This window comes from Rana temporaria, chromosome 6, assembly GCF_905171775.1.
Source record: "Rana temporaria chromosome 6, aRanTem1.1, whole genome shotgun sequence".
Lineage (NCBI taxonomy): Eukaryota > Metazoa > Chordata > Amphibia > Anura > Ranidae > Rana > Rana temporaria.
In genome coordinates, this window is record NC_053494.1 from 104,028,821 (window position 1) to 104,048,630 (window position 19,810).

Below are 19,810 nucleotides of genomic sequence, written 5' to 3' on the forward strand. Positions count from 1 at the left end.
CGCAGAATGTCTCTGAGACCTGTGTGGACTTGGCCGACCAGTTGGTGCAGGGCCTAAAGTTTGTCTGTGAGTCGGCCCTGCATACGCTCCCTTTGCTTTCCAGGGCCTCCGCCCACGCGGTGGTGCTACGCCGCCTCATGTGGCTGAAGTGTTGGTCTGCGGACCAGTCTTCAAAAAACGCCTTGGTGGACTTAAGGGTTAACGGCGTTTTGGGGCGTCCCTGGATGACATCATAAAGGATGCCACAGGCGGTAAGAGCACTCTGCTCCCGCAATCTGGAAAGGGTAAGGAGCTTCGCCGGAAGCAAGGGCCCTCCTTTACTACCCCGAAGCGTTTTTTTTCGCCCGCCAAGTGCGGCGGGATCACGCTTTCAGGGTGCCAAGGCGCCCGCTGAAGGACAAAAGCGCCCCTGCTACCGTAAGCCGGACAAGCCTTCCTCTGCATGAAGGTCTGCCCCCGCCCGCATCTCGGGTGGGGGGCCGACTTCGCCAATTAGCGGCTCGGTGGAGGTCTCTTCTTTCCGACCATTGGGTTTGCGAAGTAGTTTCCTCGGGGTACAAGATAGTTTCTCTCTTGCCCACAAACAGATTTTTTTCACTCCAACCTCAGACTTCCTCCGGATCGCCGGAAGGATCTGTCAGGGGCTGTCCAGGACCTGCTGGTCAGGGGAGTGGTTGTATCGGTTCCCTCAACGGAACGGTTTCAGGGGTTTTACTCCAATCTGTTTGTTCTCCCCAAGAAGGAAGGGGTCCGTCCAATCCTGGACCTCAATTGTTTTGTCAAAGTACAAAAATTCAGGATGGAGTCAATTCGCTCAGTTGTAGCAGCGCTCCATCAGGGGGATTTTCTAGCATCATTGGATATCAAGGACGCGTATTTACATATCCCCATATGCGCAAAACACCAGAAATGTTGGCGTTTTGCGGTCGGAGAGGACCACTTTCAATTTGTGGCCCTCCTGTTCGGTCTGGCTTCGGCAACACAGGTTTTCACCAAGGTGCTCGCTCCAATTCTGGCCCTGCTGAGGCAGCACGGGATCGCTATCGTGGGATACCTGGATGACCTTCTTCTGAGAGCTTCTTCAAGCTCAGAATTAGAAGAGGACGTGTCTTTCACCTGTCAGAACCTCCAAGAATTCAGTTGGCTATTGAATACCCAGAAGTCAGTACTGGTACCGTCTCAGCAGCTGGAATACCTGGGGTTAGTCCTGGATTCCTCAGAGGCGAGAGTTTTCCTCCCAATGGAAAAACTACAGACACTGCAGTCTGCGGTGCAGCGTTTGGCGACCCAGCAGTGGGCGTCGCTTCGCTTTTGCATGAGAGTGCTGGGTCTGATGGTGGCCTCTTTCGAGGCAGTGCCGCATGCCCAATTTCACACTCGAGTGTTGCAAAAAGAGATTTTGTCACGTTGGGACAAGCTGCCGAGTCGACTGGTCAACTCATCTCTAGTGTGGTGGCTGACATCTCCGGTACTTCGGACCGGCAAGACGTTTCTGTCATGCCATTGGACAGTGGTCATGACGGATGCCAGCCTCTCCGGCTCGGGGGGGTGTCTGGGGTGTCCAGTCAGCTCAGGGGTGCTGGACTCAAAAGTCCCGCCTACCAATCAATGTACTGGAGCTCCGAGCAATCAAGTTGTGTCTCTCCAAGTGGTCTCTGGGTCTACAGGACTGACCGGTCAGGATCCAGTCCGACAACACCACCACGCACATCCTCCGGTGGGCCGAAAGGTACGTTCCGGCGGCCGCGTACATTCCGGGGGTGCTGAACTGGCAAGCCAACTACCTAAGTCGCCAAACGCTAGACCAAGGAGAATGGTCGCTACACCCGGAGGTGTTTCAGAGCCTGTGCCAAAAGAGGGGCACTCCAGACGTGGACCTTCTGGCGTCCCATCTCAATCGGAAAGTGTCACGGTTCGTGGCCAGGTCATGGGATCCGTGGGAAGACGCGTTAGTGGCACCATGGGGTCACTATCGCCTAATCTACGCCTTCCCTCCTCTGAAGCTTCTTCCTCGCCTGCTGCGCAGAGTGGAAGCCGAGGGGATACCAACAATCCTAATCACTCCGGATTGGCCGCGCCGTCCCTGGTATGCGGACCTGGTGCGTCTGGTGGCAGACGTCCCTTGGCGTGTACCCCTGAGAGAAGATCTTCTGTCGCAGGGTCCGATCTTTCACCCTGCTTTACAGTCGCTGGCTTTAACGGCGTGGCTGTTGAGAGCCAGGTGCTGAAGGATCGAGGCCTGTCGGGCCCGGTGGTCTCTACCATGCTGTGAGCACGGAAGTCTACTTTACAAAAGATTTACCATCGTACGTGGAAGGCCTACATTTCTATGTGTGAGGAGATGAAATGGCACCCCAGTACATACGTGATTTCCCGTATTCTGCTGTTCTTACAGCGTGGAGTGAATCAGGCTCTCGCCTTAAGTACGGTTAAGAGTCCGGTTTCGGCTCTAGCTGTCTGTCAGCGACCCTTGGCGGCGCACTCCCTGGTGCGTACGTTTGTGCAGGGGGTTCGGCATGTGGCCCCTCCTGTGAGTCCTTCACTGCCTCCATGGGACTTGAATTTAGTCCTTTCGGGCCTTCAAGAGGCTCCGTTTGAAGACATTCGGAAGATTCCCTTGTTGACTCTGTCCCAGAAGGTGTTTTTTCTGGTGGCAATTACCTCGGTCAGACGGGTATCTGAACTGGCGGCCTTGTCCTGCAAGGCTCCTTACCTGGTCATCCATAAGGATAAGATGGTGCTGCGGCCGCAGCCATCTTAACTTCCAAAGGTTGTTTCGGCTTTTCACATTAATGAGGACATTGTTTTGCCATCCTTATGTCCTCGGCCGAAAAACCCGAAGGAGACCGCTTTGCATTCCTTGGACGTGGTTCGGGCCCTACGGGTGTACTTGTCTGCTACGGCTCCGTTTCAGAAGTCGGACTCACTGTTCGTGTCGGCGACTGGTCCTAAAAAAGGTCTGGTGGTCTCGTCGGCCACCATTTCTAGGTGGATCAGACAGGTTGTGCTCCAGGCCTATGCCCTAAAGGGGTGGGCGCCTCCCTTCCAGGTTACGGCGCATTCGACCAGGGCGATTGGTGCCTCTTGGGCTTTCCGCCGTCAAGCGTCTGTTTTACAGGTGTGTAAGGCAGCAACCTGGTCGTCAATCCACACCTTTTCAAAATTTTACAAGGTGGATGTGAGTGCATCTTCGGATGCCTCCTTTGGCCGCAAGGTTTTACAGACGGCAGTTTAAGGTTGAAGTTCCTCCGGTTTGTTTGGGGTGAAGCTTGGTTTGCTGTGTTTTTTTTTTTTTTTTTCCCCACCCCTCGAATTTTTTTTACACTGCTTGGGACGTCCCTAAGGTCAATGCTGCTGTGTCCGTCCATGAACGGAAGAGAAAATAGGATTTTTGTACTCACCGTAAAATCCATTTCTCTGAGTTCATGGACGGACACAGCACCCACCCCTCCTTTGTTTGTACTGCTTGTTTACGAACTGGGGCTGCATGTGCAGAGAGTGGGATGTACCCGGGGGACCCGCCCCCTGGGAGGTGCTGTACTGAAAGAAGTGTTAACACTTGAAGTGCTGTTTTTCTGCCCAAGTCTCTCCTGAAAGGAAGGTATATAACCCGAAGGTCAATGCTGCTGTGTCCGTCCATGAACTCAGAGAAATGGATTTTACGGTGAGTACAAAAATCCTATTTTCTCTTTCTTTCTCTCTTATCCTCGGAGGCTACAGGGTTCATCTGCATCTGTGGTAGTCACGTGTAGCACAACTAGAGCTGATGGCATCCCGAATCAACAGTAAGGTGCAGATATTTGTGGCAAGGTCTCAGGACCCTCTGGCGGACGCTTCAAACGCTCTGGTCGCTCCATGGGGCCAGTATCGTCTGATCTACGTCTTTCCTCCTCTCAAGCTTCTGCCGTGGCTGTTGCGCAGGATCGAGGCCGAAGGAATTCCGGTCATTCTAGTGGCCCCGGACTTGCCCCGTCGGCCCTGATACGCCGACCTGGTGCGGCTGCTTTTCAAGGAGGATCTGCTATCTCAAGAGCTGATCTTCCACCCTGCTTTATCATCGCTGACTTTAACGGCCTGGCTATGGAAAGCCAGGCGTTGAAGGATAGGGGCTTATTTGCGTTGGTGATTCCGACGCTGCTCAAAGCTAGAAAGTGTACTCCCAGAAAGGTATATTATCGGACGTGGAAAGCGTACATTTCATGGTGTGTGTCAGTGGGGTTTCACCCACGTTCCTTTTCGGTGGTTCTGATTTTGACTTTTCTTCAGAGGGGCTTGCCACCGTGGGACTTGAATCTAGTACTTTCGGTTCCACAGAAAATATTCAAGAAATTCCCCTGCTCACGCTATCACAGAAGTTGGCAGCACTATTTTGTTGCACGCCCTACCTGGTGAGTCATAAGGGCAAGGTGGTGCTTTATTCTTGTCCTTCATTCCTTCCAAAGATTGTCTCTCTGATTTCCATTTAAATAAAGACATTGTGTTGCCTTCTCTATGTCCCAGGCCGCAACATCCGAGGGAATCTGCCTTGCACACCTTAGATGTAGTACGGGCGGTCAGAGTGTATTTGGTGGCCACTGAGTCAGACTCCCTGTTCGTGATCACGGTCAGACCAAAGAAGGGGCTATCTGCTTCCTCGCCGACCAATTCTAGAAGGATCAGGCAGACAGTGACTCGGGCCTATTCTATCAAGTGTCGGGTTCCTCCCTTCCTGGTGAAGGTGCACGCGACTCGGGAGCTGAGTGCCTCCTGGGCCTTCTTTCATCGGGCGTCGGTGACACAAGTTTGCACGGCGGCCACCTGGTCGTCGGTGCACACTTTCACAAAATTTTACAAGGTGAATTTGCTAACATCTTTGGATGCTTCTTTTGGCTGCAAGGTTCTGCAGACTGTGGTCTAGATGGTTTTTTCCCTCGTGAAGGTGTTTTTTTTTTTTTTTTTTTATTTTTTTTTTTATGCTGGACAGGTGGGCTCCAGGTTGTCTGGTTGGCCTGTTTTTTGTTGGCTGCTCCACCCCTCATGTTTGGCACTGCTTTGGGACATCCCTATGGTTTTGAATAAAGAAGGCTGTGTCTGTCAATGAACGAATGAGAAAATAGGACTTTTGACTTACCGTAAAATCTGTTTCTCCGAGTTTGTTGACAGATACAGCACCCACCCCTCTATGTAGTTAATACTTCTGATGCTGCTTGTTACATAACTGAAGGCCTATAGCAGAGAGGGGGTGTATATCACCTAGGACTGCCCATTTTTTTTTCTGCCTAGTGTCCTACTCCTGTAGGGGGCGATTGAACCCTATGGTTCTAAATAAAGAAGGCTGTTTCTGTCAATGACATTAAGTCACAAATCCTATTTTATTTTTTCCAACACAGGATAGTTCTAGAGCCCACCCCAAGGCAATCTCTGTCCACATGGTTGCTTTGCAGAACAATCTCTTTATCAAATGATAGGCATTTCAAGATGGTTGTTTTCTATCTTTAGTTGTCCAGAGCTGCTTCTCTCTGCATGACAGGCACACTAGTACAGTTGGTGACTTATTTCCCACTGCCATTTGTGTTTTTTTGGGGGGTTTTGCTATGAGACCCTAATTATGGTATGTCTCAATTTAATATAGTAAAGTCTCTTACTCGAGTGATGCTTAACACAAACAAGGTTGGTGCAAGATCCCATTTTGAGGGCCAGTCCTTGTTTGGGGATGAGCTTGACTTGGCAATTACCAAAGCAACTAGAGGAAAATGGTCAAGAATTTCATAAGTTGTTTTGATGGTGCCCCTGTCAATACTTGCTGTGTAGGGGCCAGGGTAAGACATTTTTGGCGAGTATGGGCAATAAGTATTCCAAACTGTTGGGTGTTAAGAACCATACAGCTCAGTAATTTCTAGAAATTCCACCAAAGACCGGGATCAAAATTTATGCTGACAGATCTTGCCTTCATAAGGTCAGAAGAAAAACCTCTTGTTTACGTATGCGACCACCCTCTTACAACAGGAAGTGATAAAAGCAGTGCCTCATGACATGGATCATTTCCAAATGGAGTCTTTACAGACGATCCTAAAAGAAGTGCAGCCCAGGGATTGGCTCCTTTCAATAGACCTAAAGGATGTGTATTTTTCCCACATACCTATTGCTCCTCACTTTCAGAAGTTTTTGCAGTTGGCAGCCTATACTACCAGTTTGTTTGCCTGCCCTTTGTGTGAACCACTTCACCCAGACTCAACCTCTTGGGCAGCCCACCTGTAGATTTTCGCCATAAATGATCTGTAAGGAGGGGATGTGGTCATCCATACACACCTTTCTTTTGTCTCATTATTGTATAGATCCATTAGCTTTGAAGACTGTTTATTTTGGAAAAACTGTAATCTCAGCCAGAGGCGATAATTACATTGTTTTCACGTCATCCCACCCTGGTCATCTAATTCCTGACATGCAGCCTTTAGGAAAATTAACAGAAAATTTGTTTTTCATACTTACAAAATCTTCCTTTGCTGATAAGCTTCATGTCAGCACAGTCACCCAGGTGTGAATGCTCTAGCTATGCAAGTCCATCCTGGAGGAGGGGTCAAATTTATTCATTAGTCCCTGACAGGCTTACAGTGGGTGGTGCATACCCTGAGGTGGGCATGAAGCTCCTCAGGAAAAGAAAAATGCAGTAAGTATGAAGAACATTTTTTTTTCCTCCTTGGAGGTAATGAAAATGTAACCCTAAATTATTATTTTTTTTTGAGCTTCACTTTAACATTTAAAAGAAGCCAAAGAAAAGAGGTAGGTGTGAAGACCAAAGAGAAAAGCAGAGAGGTGGTACAAGAATCTCCCACTTATACTGACCAAAACTGATCTTACCCTTTTTATGTTGTACAGGATATTTAATGTATAAGGTAATCATTATGCCTGGAAATGTATGTCGGCTAATATGTCAAAATATTTGTTTATACTGTACCTATGAGCACATTTTCCCTGGCTGCATACTTTCTGATCATCTGATTTTTTTTTCTTCACTGTAGCATACAAAGGACAGTGTTCTGAAAGCCATACAAATGTGGTGTAATGCAAACTGGGTATTTTTTTTAATGTAAGATTAATTTCTGATGTGGGTGTGTGTTTTTTTTTTTTTTTTTTTTTCTTCCCTCATAGAGTAACTTTAGTATGGCAATCTTAAATGTTGGTGCACCAGCTGCAGGAATGAATGCAGCTGTTCGGTCTGCTGTACGAATTGGAATTTCTCAAGGTCACAAAGTCTTCATAGTGTATGATGGATTTGAAGGCCTCTCAAAAGGACAGGTGATTCCTTCATGTATTCTTTTTGACCTATGAGCAGTGTTTGGCATACCACTAGTTTTGCTTTATATAAAGGGGGGCTAAAGCTTGGCCATACATGGATCGAAATTCAGCCGGTTCATCAGGAAGCGCCCGAATTTCGATCCATATACAGTACAGACCAAAAGTTTGGACACACCTTCTCATTCAAAGAGTTTTCTTTATTTTCATGACTATGAAAATTGTAGAGTCACGCTAAAGGCATCAAAACTATGAATTAACACATGTGGAATTATACATAACAAAAAAAGTGAAAACTGAAAATATATTTCATATTCTAGGTTCTTCAAAGTAGCCACCTTTTGCAGCAGACACATCTCTAGAACTGTTAAGAGGAGACTGTGTGAATCAGGCCTTCATGGTAGAATATCTGCTAGGAAACCACTGCTAAAGAAAGGCAACAAGCAGAAGAGACTTGTTTGGGCTAAAGAACACAAGGAATGGACATTAGACCAGTGGAAATCTGTGCTTTGGTCTGATGAGTCCAAACTTGAGATCTTTGGTTCCAACCCCTGTGTCTTTGTGCGATGCAGAAAAGGTGAACGGATGGACTCTACATGCCTGGTTCCCACCGTGAAGCATGGAGGAGGAGGCGTGATGGTGTGGGGGTGCTTTGCTGGTGACACTGTGGGGGTTTATTCAAAATTGAAGGCATACTGAACCAGCATGGCTACCACAGCATCTTGCAGCGGCATGCTATTCCATCCGGTTTGCGTTTTAGTTGGACCATCATTTATTTTTCAACAGGACAATGACCCCAAACACACCTCCAGGCTGTGTAAGGACGAGGCACAGCACCCCATCACTCCTATTTGACCAAGGAGTGATGGGGTGCTGTGCCAGGTGACTACCTCTTGAAGCTCATCAAGAGTGTGCCAAGCAGTAATCAAAGCAAAAGGTGGCTACTTTGAAGAACCTAGAATATGAAATATATTTTCAGTTGTTTCACACTTTTTTGTTATGTTTAATTCCACATGTGTTAATTTATAGTTTTGATGCCTTCAGTGTACATCTACAATTTTCATAGTTATGAAAATAAAGAAAACTCTTTGAATGAGAAGGTGTGTCCAAACTTTTGGTCTGTACTGTATGTGAAGAGTGCCTCTGTGTACCACCTGAGGCAAGTCACTTCAGTGGGTATATGTAAGGGTTTACAACCACTATTATTTATGTTCTAAACACCACTGTCTGTCCTTTTTTTTTTTTTATTCAAGATTCAGGAAGTCAGCTGGCATGATGTTGCTGGATGGTTAGGACGCGGTGGTTCAATGCTAGGGACAAAAAGGTGAGCCTGTATGCCAAAAATTATAATTGGACACTGTATATTTTGCTGTAATAAAGAAGTTATGATGTTCTAATGTAGCTTCAATCAAGGTTTTGTATGATTTAGTATCAATAAACAACTGATTCATTTCAAAAGTAGTATTAACTATACACTACCTTAACAGAACACTCATAGACACAAAAATGGGTAGTGGTGCTACTAAATAGTATGAGATTTAATACATTCGTCCATCTATAAGTCCTTAAAGTGGATACTCTGTGTATATATAGAGGGGGAGGAATGTAGAAGGGGGGGACCTGTATAGATTACTTCAACCACTTCAGCCCCAGACCATTTGGGTGGTCAAAGACAAGGCCACTTTTTTTGATTCGGCACTGCGTCGCTTTAACTGACAATTGCGCGGTCGTGCGACATGGCTCCCAAACAAAATTGACATCCATTTTTTTTTTTTTTTTTCCCCATTAATAGAGCTTTCTTTTGGTGGTATTTGATCACCTCTGCTGGGTTTTTTTTTTTTTTTGCGCTATAAACAAAAATAGTGACAATTTTGAAAAAAAAATGCAATATCTTTTTGCTATAATAAATATCCCCCAAAAATATATATAAAAAAAGTTTTCCTCCGTTTAGGCCGATACGTATTCTTCTACATATTTTTGGTAAAAAAAAATCGCAATAAGCGTGTATTGATTGGTTTGCGATAAAATTATAGTATCTACAAAATAGGGGATAGTTTTATGGCATTTTTTTAAAAAAAAATCTTTTTTTTTTTTACTAGTAATGGCGGCGATTATTCATTTTTACAGCAATCAGTGCTATAAAAACGCACTGGTTACTGTGAAGATGGCAGTGAAGGGGTTAACCACTAGGTGGCACTGTAGGGGTTAAGTGTTCCCTATTGAGTGTTTCTTACTGTAGGGGGGATGTGCTGTGTCTCACATGACACTGATCTCCGCTCCGAGTACACGGAGCGGAGATCAGTGTCATTGTCACTAAGCAGAGCGGGGAGATGCTTGTTTACACAAGCATCTCCCCGCTCTATACCTCCGTGAGACGATTGCAGGGATCCCCGCGGCGATCGAGTCCGCGGGACCTGCGGTCCGACTCACGGGGAAGGCGGCCGGGTCACAAGCGCACCGCCGGTGGCGCACTTGTGACCACATGGCAGGCATTTAAAGGGCCACGTTCAGGTACATGATTATGCCTGTATGTGCCATTCTGCCGACATATATCTACATGGGCCGCTCCTTAAGAGGTTAACCGTTCAAACAACCTTGGCAGCCTTTGAGGGGGAAGTTGAAAGCAGACTCCGACGCTGTGAAGAATGTTCATTGCGCATGGTATTGTATTCAATTACACTGTCTGTGCATTGGAAATTGTTTGAACTTGTTTAATTATCACTCCAGATATGCAAAGAGAAGAGAAACCCAGGCGCCTCTAGGTTAGAACTGTAAACATTTTAATCAGATACAGGTGCAATATCCAATTACATGGAGGTTAGGGAAGTAAGGCATGAGTCCATCCACACTGGCGTTGGGCTTACTGCAGAGCGATGTTCCAAACAGCTGATTTTCGCCTGTTGGGGAGAAATCCGAGCCAGCAGGATCTCTGGGACCACGGCGGTGAAACCGAGGCTTGTATCAGGCCGATGGTGAGGGCTGGAATGTGGTTTTGGGCGTGATGAATTTTTGGAACGTTGCTCTTCTACAGTGACTGCCACGCCAGTGTGAATGGACTCGTGCCTTACTTCCCTAACCTCCATGTAAATTGGATATTGCACCTGTATCTCATTGAACTGTTTACAGTTCTAACCTAGAGGCGCTTGTGTTTTCTCTTCTCTTAACAGAACACTACCTACTGTTTGCTTCTCCTATTAACAAATATGTGTATGTAAAAAATAAAATAAAAATGAAGGTGTTCTGTACATCAACCATTGGCAAAAGGTCCAGTTAGGCTTTGCAAGATTCAGATCCGTGAAGTGTTCTGATGACTTATTTTCTTTTGTTTAAAATGAACATGAAAGGCAAAACATTTGTGCATAGATCTAAAAAGGAACAAAAAAAAAAAAAGGTGTTTGTTTTTTCATAAGTGATCAAATAATCTCTGGTCTCAGCTGCATAAGGGCTGGGGGAGTAGAAACATCACACTGGTCTTCCCAGTAAATGGCTGTGCAGTAAGAGGGATTGGGGGGGTTGTCAGGTAAAGTCTAATCATTGGACGAGAGAAAGCTCAGTTCCCAGTACAGCTAGACACTGTGCTCACATGCCTAGTGTGGTCAGTTTTTTTTTGTTTTTTTTGTATTTATTTTTTTATTAAAGCAGAGGGACTGGCAGGAACACCAGGATTTTTTCACAAAGGAAGCAATACAAAGAGAACGGGATAATTTTTCAACAGGCACAGTCATTAGGGCGCGTTTATTGTGTTCACAACAGGCACATACCAGGAAAATTTGATATTGGGTTTAGATATTTTTTTTAGTCCCTTTTTAGAGCTGAGTTTTGCAACCCACGCTTAAATCTGTGAAGCAATTTGAATTTGAGTAGTTTATGGCAATCCAGAGTTTAAATGGAATATAATTGTGGTGTTCCATGTCACTTGCCACTGAGCTAAGATGTGCCATGCTTTACTAAATAAAATACAAATTGTGAAACCTACATGCCTTACTGATAAAAAAATGTCCATAATATCCTTTTGCTAATACGCTGTAAAGCGTATGAACAAAGAGGTTATGCGAAACGTTTCATCTTAAAATTAGACATTGTTTTTATAGTAACAGTTCTGTGTAATTCAGATCAGTCTAGGCAGCCTAGACATGTCACCCACATTAGTAGTATGGTATATAGTAACCTTATCTTGAGTAATAGTACACATGATTTGAAATCCTTTAATGTCCATTGCTAAACCATAGTGTAGTCCATGCTTAAAAGTCCTCCATCCAATATGGTTGATTATAGTACATATGGAAAGATCCACAGACGCTAAGGCTGCATTCACACCTTAGCGCTGCGTTTTGTATCGCGATTTGCTGCGACAAATTGCAGCGGTTTGTACCGCGATTTGCTGCGACAAAACGCAGCGTTTTTAACCGCATTTTTTTAACAGGTCATTGTCGGCTATGCCGAACGCCGAAGCTGCCTGAATACGCGCGACAAAAAAGGGTCCAGGACTTGTTTGATCTTCACGCGATCAGCGTTTCGGCATTCGGCGTGGAGATGTGAACCATCTCCATAGAGATTAATGTTATATCTCCCCTTCAGCGTATCTGAGCGTCGCGCTTCAGGCGTTTTGTCGCTCAGGTGTGAATGCAGCCTAAGTTTATCAAGAAAAATATGGTTTTGATATTTATATAAATATGTTTCCACCTAATATAAAAAAGGTAATCGCCAATGAGTCAAACACCTTTTTTAAAACCTGCATGTGATTTTCTTGAAAGTATGTTTCCTTTATTTTGTTGCTCTGCACTGTATATGTCATCACTGAAAAAATTGATTAATAAATGGCTCTCTGTTTTACTTTTAAGAACAATTCCAAAGACTTGTCTACCCCAGATTGTAGAAAACATTAGAAAATATAACATCCAGTCTCTCTTGGTTATTGGAGGGTTTGAGGTAAGTGCAGCATTCCAAAATACTTCCGTATGGAAGGGTAATTCCAAATAAGCAACTAAATTGGAAGTTGTGTATTGTACTAAAAATTAAGCCCTGAACTGTAAAAAAAAAAAAAAAAAAAATTAACTTTTTTTATTGTTGTTGGTGAAACCCCTCTGGAAAGCCAACCTAATATTTAAACATACAGAATGGCAGAAAAAAAGTGGACATTTTGCTGAGTATAACCAAATGGAGTACTTGATTGCAGTAAATGTTATTTATTGCATCAAAAGGTGGTGTCTTTTTCCTCTAACAAGATTGCTGAATTTTAGAATTTCCTACAGCATCTGGAAAGTTGACACAAAATGCTCAGGCCTTGTCTTCAGCATTTTTGGAATTTAGGATCAATATTTGTAGCAGACTAGCACAATATTCATAAAAATGTGTTCTTTAATTGAGCTCTTTTTTATAAATTCCCCTATAAAGTGCCATATCTTCTTTTAAACCAGCTACTTGTTAAGGTCCATATATTCACGACATTTAAAGGCTTTACTCTCTATTCTTAATCCAGCCACATCTGATTATTGCTCACAAAACCTGCATTTATACTTCAGTATAAGTGATCCTTTAAGAACCAAAGAGAAATATTTAAAGGAGTTCTCTGACCTAAAAGTTTTAAACCCCGCTGTGCCCGGGCTGTAAAAAAATAGAAAATAAACTGTCACTTACCTGCCTACGATCCCCCGTTGTTCCGATATCGCCGTCCCGTTCTCCGGTCCCGGTCTCTTCCGCTTCCTGTGTGTCGGTGACTCATAGTGCGCTCAGCCTATCAGTGGCCGCGACGGGACATTGCTGCGGCCGCTGATAGGCTGAGCGCACTATGAGTCACCGACACACAGGAAGCGGAAGGGGCCCGGGACCGGAGAACGGGACGGCGATAGCGGAACAACGGGGGATCGTAGGCAGGTAAGTGACAGTTTCTTTTCTATTTTTTTACAGCCCGGGCACAGCGGGGGTTAAAACTTTTAGGTCAGAGAACTCCTTTAACAGCAACCAATAAAGATAGAGTGGAGTCTACAGGTGGACTCAACAATATCTAAATGCACACAATCACCCAGTGTCTGCCATTCACAGAAACAGTGGCACCACTAGGTGGTGGCTGCTGGGGCTATAGCCCCGAATCTGGGGAACATAGCCCCGAGATACTTACTGGGTGCAGCAGTTAGGGCTGCATGTGTCATGGCTGCATGAGTCTAACATTCTCACAGCCCAGCCAGTGCAGTCCTGCCCCCCCCAACACCTCTGCAAAAACAGGAGATCAGGAAGCCTCAATCTACTCCTGCTCCCACCCTCCCCCTCACTCCAATTCCCATGGCTGTGCTATGCACGTGAAGAGGATGTGTGGGCGGGAACTTTGAAACAGCAGCTATCTCCTCTTCATGAATCGTTGGCCTGAGCCCCCCCTCCTCCACCCTTCCTCCTGTCTCCCAAAGCTCTCACCCTCACTTGCTCTCCCTCCTCTTTATTTTGTGCTTCACAAGTCTGATCAGAAACTGTATACAATTTTTTTGGAAAAGAATGGAAAAAAGTTCAGCTCAGAGGGGGAGAAACTTGCAGCTGAGATTTTACAGTTTTGCATTGCACGTACTGTATGTGTTTTGTGTTATAGATTCAGGGCTGATTCCCACCACACTTTTTTGTGATCCAGATGCATTTCTAAATGAACATGTGTGTCCCCCCCCCCCCCCCCATTGTTTTTCCACATTCCAGTGTAGTTCCATACAGAAAAAATGCAGCATGTTCTTATTTTGTTGGCTGAACTGGAATGCACTTCACAGGTGGGAACTTGGACCATTGGAATCCATGTAACAGTGTCAATGCGTTTTTTTTTATATGCAGAATAAAAAAGCACAGGACTGCATCTGGTGTGAACCTGTCCTTGATCATCTGCATCACCAAAAACGGCAACGGAATGCTCTCACTGAAGCAGAAATGCAGCATACACACGATCAGATTTTCCATCGGAAAAACCTTGGATGTTTTTTCCGACAGAATTCTGCTCACGCTTGGCTTGCATACACACGGTCACACAAGTTCTCTGAACTTTTGTCCGTCAAGAACGCGGTGACGTACAACACTACGACGAGCCAAGAAAATGAAGTTCAACGCTTCCGAGCATGCGTCGAATTGTTTCTGAACATGCGTCGGAATTGCTACAGACGATTGGATTTTCGGATAGGAATTTTTCCGTCTGAAAATTTGAGAACCAGCTCTAAATCTTTTGTCGGAAATTCTGAAAGCAGAAGTCCGATGGAGCATACACGCGGTCGGAATTTCCGTTCAAAAGCTCACATCAGACTTTTTCTGTCGGAATTTCCGATCGTGTTTACGGGGCAAAACTCTTACAATGTGTGGTTGTGAATCTCAGAATTGTAGGGTTCAGACAAATGCTTGACCATGCTTTGGTGACATTACTTCCCTGTAATAAAATATGTCCCGCATCATGTAGGCAGCTGAATATGTAGAAATCTTCTGTGCAAGGTGCTCAGTCTGCTTCCTATCATTGAACTTCTCTCATTGGAAGAGGAGGGAGTGGTCATCTTCACAGCAGGCATGCCTGAAGTCCTCAAGGTTTTTTTTTTTGTTTTTTTTATCGCATTTTATTTTATTTATTGTATTCCACATATTCATTATTATACAACCTTCTATTCAATAGTTCATTAAAAAAACAACATAAATACAAAACAATCCTATATATTCTATTCCAAAGACTGACATGCTTGACCCACCCACCCTAAAGAAAAACAAAGAGAGAGGGAGAGAAAACACAAAACAGAAATGGAGAGAAATTATCACCTCTTCTACTTCGAATCCTATTGTCCTTAAAGTGGTTGTAAACCCTTGAAAAAAAAAACTGCAAGACAAAGCCATAATGAGCTAGTATGACTAGCATACTAGCTCATTATGCATTACTTACCTTAGAATCTAAGCCGTCCTCGTCTCCTCCTCCGGCCGCAGACATCTCTTCAGATACCTGGAAGGTTACTTCCGGGTATCGGAGCTGTAATTGACCGGAGTGGCGATGACGTCACTCCCGTGCATGCGCGGGAGCCGGCAAATACGGCATTGCCGTTTTATGAACGGGGCTTTTACTGCGCCTGCACAGTTGTCTACGGCGCACACCTATTGGCAAATATTGCAAACACCTACAGGTAAGCCTTAATCTAGGCTTACCTGTAGGTGTTACTTCCGGGTGGGGGTTTACAACCACTTTAATTCTACCATAACCTCCTATATACCCGTGTATAAAAAAAGGGTTAATTTATTCCCCCTTAAACCGGGAATATATAAGAGGCCATTAGTGACCACTATCGCCCAACTCTTATTGCATTATAAAAAAAATATATATTTTTACCCCCCCCCCCCCCAACCCAAAACGTGTAAGAGGTCATTAGTGGCTATGCTATCACCCAACTCTTATTGTATTTTTTTTATATATTTATAATAATAATAAAAAAAAAAGCCTCAAGCTTTTAACCCTTGCAGCGCCAGACATTTAGCATCCGAAAATGGACCAGGCAACCTGCACACAAAGATTTTTTGCATGGTTTAGCTGCCTGCATGACATAGAACCCACTTCATTACAGGAATGTGATGTCACTACAGCTGTAGATCATAATCCAAAATGTCACCAATGGAGCTTAGAGGACCACTGGAAATATGTTCAGATGACACATATACATAAGTAAAGGTCAGGTGACACCAAATGGATAGTTCAGTAAAACAGCAATAAGTTTATTAAAGGCAACAGTTCGTTAAAACCAAGGTGAAGGTGAATTCCGAAGCCACAGTACCTGAAAATTAACAACTCGCTGTATGTCTCTATCCTATGTGCTGCTGGCTCAGCCTCCAAGGCTCGGCTCACACTGAGTAGTGTGGGAACCCCGGTAGAGAGGAGACAGGACCTCGCTGATGGATGTCTGGGGGTGTAGAGAGAGAATCATCCAATGGATCAGCCTTCTCCTGTAACAGAAGCTGGGGCAGCCTTGCAGCCAGTGTCCTGAGGCCATTGGCCCGGGTGTGATGTCACTCATTCAGAGCGAGGCTTGGGCAGGGGATGGAACACAAGCGTGACTAGAGTGGAGATGGAAGCTACCGTCATGACAAAGTGTTTTGGGCGTGGCCCTTTGTCAAATCACGTCTTGGCATTCATTGTGTTATTCTACTACATCTGTAGAGTTATTTTTTACTTATTTTTTAAATCTAAACCTTTTCTTTAAAGTAGAATTTCTGCTTTTACATGAAAAATGCCCCCCCCCCCCCTTACTGCCTGTGCTGTCTAACCTGTGTAAAAAAATAAAATAATGTTTTTATATTTTAACAGCTTGCTTTGGTCTGGTTGTGTATTCCCATAGCTCAGTCCCCTCTGTTTCAACAGCTGCTTCAGGGGAAAGTAAGGAGCACTAACAGCTGGGACATTGGGACCTGTAGGTGACAGGTGACATCACAGCTGTTAGAATTTCCAGCCGTTTTTCAGTGCTCAACTCTCCCCTCTAGACGCTCACTGACACAGGAGCTCACGTGACCAGACCAGAGCAGACTGAAAATAGGCAAGTATATTTTTAACACAGGTTAGATCACATAGGTAGCAGGAGTTGGAATGGGATGTTTTTACTCAGCGTTATGCAGTAATTCTACTTTAATTATACAGAATTGTTTTTAAAATGCCACAATTAATAAAACTTAAAACTAATTCGTATTTTTTTAGGCAAACCCCACTTTGACATGTGTCAATGAGCTACAGTAAAGATCTCATTATATTGAAAGGATGATGCCCAAGTTAAGCTGATGCTAATAATTTTTTCTGTCAGGACTATATGGATTGCGAATGCATACTAAATCTTATATACAGCAATACAATAGAGCACAAAGAAGCATTCTTATTTACTGATGTGAAAAATTACAACCGTATAATGACCTTTTAATTTTTGACCCTTTTACATGTTTTTTCAGTCGCTTTAAATACAGATTTACGATTTATTTTTTTCAACTAGGAAAAGTAAAAATGCAGTTTCAGTGATCCTATTTGTGTTGTGTTTTTTTTTTATTATTTTGGCAGGCTTATGAAGGAGTGTTGCAGCTGGTTGAGGCTCGGGAACAATATGAGGAACTTTGTATGATTATGTGCGTCATTCCTGCAACTATCAGCAACAATGTTCCTGGCACTGACTTTAGTATTGGCTCGGATACAGCTGTCAATGCTGCCATGGAGGTGATATATTTTTACCTTTTTTATAATGTTTCTTAAAAATCCCCAAATTCCAGAGGTTCAGGCTTTATTGATAGGGAAATATAGATTCGATGTGTGCACACTAGGGTTTTTGTTGTGTAAGCTTTCTTGTTGATGTTTTTCATACCATAAAAATTGTAAATGCTGTATGTTTTTCTCTCTTAGGCTGGCTTATTTACCTACTTGAGTCTTAAAATGGTGCTGGAATTTATCTCATCATTTTGTAATGGCAACTGGTCCCAGCGGCTCCTGATCACTGCTATAATTGATTATTGCAGCCTTGAGCATTTTGATGCTTGTACAGTGAATGCAGATGCCATCGAATGATCTGGATGACACCTTATTTAGTTTTACAGGCATCTAATGCTCACATAGAGAACGCGATGTCCATTCGAATTTCTAGCAATCGCAAGACTGTTAATGGGTCTCCATTGTGCTAATTTGTACCCTCATTTGCATACATTTTTAACAATGTGCTTAGTGTAGAGTTAAGAGGAATGAAGCTCTCCTATAGTAAAATGGAATAATCGTTTTGAGCTTTGCTATTCTGCTACATTTTACAAGTCACAGTAATGTGCTATAACAATTTGTATGTCCTAAGAAGGAAGGTACGCTTTTCAGGATTTCAATTAAGTAAAGAGATGCTCATTTAGTATGTACTACAGTGGCAGACGCCACCATTATGTGTGTACCTGAAAGAACCTGTCAAAACCTGCTATCAGTTTGATAACCAGTGCTCTGATGTAGGCACAGGAGCATATGTATCATTCATGATAAGTATTTGCAAAATTATTAGTCAACAAATGGTTCCCTAACTGGGCTTCTGTTCCACAATGAGGGTAAAGCTAATAAGCGATGAGCTAATACAGTGAATGTATGTATGTGTGTGTGTATATATATAATGTGTGTGTGTGTGTGTGTGTGTGTGTGTGTGTGTGTGTGTGTGTGTGTGTGTGTATGAGGTGGCAACAAAAAGTTTTGAGACTAGATTTGTAACATGCCGACAGATGGCAGCACAAGGCTGGATGCACAGTCACAGGGAGCACTGACCTTCATAAGTCAGTGTGCCAAAAGACATTTTCCTGTGTACATCTGTGCAATTGGTACTAATCTGACTACGTGAGTCTTTCATTTCAAAACCCCTGTGTGTGTGTGTGTTGTTGTGTTTTTTTTTTTTTATTATTATTATTATTAGTGTATGTGTGTGTGTGTGTGTGTGTGTGTGTATGTGTGTGTGTGTATATATATATATATATATATATATATATATATATATACATACATACATACATACATTTTTTTTCTCCACCTGTTGCAAATAAAACATCTGAGTGTACTAAAAAAACTCTAAATATGTCCCTTGTGTCTGTTAGTTTATATGAATTCAACATACTTTTTTTTTTTTTTATTTGAATAGAGCTGTGACCGTATTAAACAATCTGCTTCTGGAACAAAGAGGCGTGTGTTCATCGTAGAAACTATGGGTGGATACTGTGGCTACCTTGCTACAGTGACAGGAATAGCTGTTGGTGCTGATGCTGCTTATGTTTACGAAGACCGGTTTAACATCCATGATCTTAAGGTGAGCTGTAATGGTTTGGGACAACTACCATTTGGCTGTGACCCCTGCAGTCCAAAGTACAGATCAGGTACCAACATTCAAACAAGCTCATCCATGCCCCATCCCATCGGAACCCAGCCACTATATAGAGGGGTAAAGCTACAGCTTAGTCTGTACTCCTCCTGGCTATGCTCCTCTGACATATTTTGACCTGCCTATGGGGCTTAATCATAGAGATCTGTGATTAAGGCCCATAGGCAGGACAAAACATTTCAGAGGAGCACAGCCATGAAAAGTTAAAGTGGAGGTCCACCCTAATAAAAAAGAAAAATGGCCAAAAAGGCAAAAAAAAAATACTTACCAGAAATGGCTGTTACTAGGCAGATCGTCCTAATCTGCCTCTTCCTCTTCCACAGTGAATGTCTGTGTTCTCCTCGCGTTGCCTCCTGGGAAATGGAGGCGCGCTGCCTTCTGGGACACAGAGGACAGTGTGCCCATTCACAAAGAGCCGCGCGACTTGCGCATGCGCAGTAGGAAACTGGCAGTGAAGCCGCAAGGCTTCACTGCCTGTTTCCTTAAGTGAGGATGGCGGCGCCCGGACTGGGAGCAATGAGTAAAATTTTAAAAATTCACTCCTGCTGGTCCAGCCCCCCTAAAGCCTGAAGAATAATAAATCGGCCCTTTGTTTAAAAAGATTGGAGACCCCTGTTCTAAAGTGATACTGTAACAGTTAAAATTCTGTAATATTGAAAATGTAGGTTCCTGCGTGAATGGAAGAA

The 19,810-nt window shown here is 43.9% G+C and overlaps 1 protein-coding gene across 1 annotated transcript in view; it reads left to right on the forward strand.

Moving 5' to 3' along the window:
* The window catches only part of PFKL (phosphofructokinase, liver type), a 158,808-nt gene that overhangs the window by 113,213 nt on the left and 25,785 nt on the right, over positions 1-19,810 (forward strand). Inside the window, exons 13-17 of the mRNA XM_040357096.1 lie at positions 7,129-7,275; positions 8,526-8,596; positions 12,114-12,201; positions 17,300-17,452; positions 18,888-19,052. Of these exons, the coding sequence (XP_040213030.1) occupies positions 7,129-7,275; positions 8,526-8,596; positions 12,114-12,201; positions 17,300-17,452; positions 18,888-19,052 (624 nt within the window). The remainder of the gene's footprint in view (positions 1-7,128; positions 7,276-8,525; positions 8,597-12,113; positions 12,202-17,299; positions 17,453-18,887; positions 19,053-19,810) is intronic.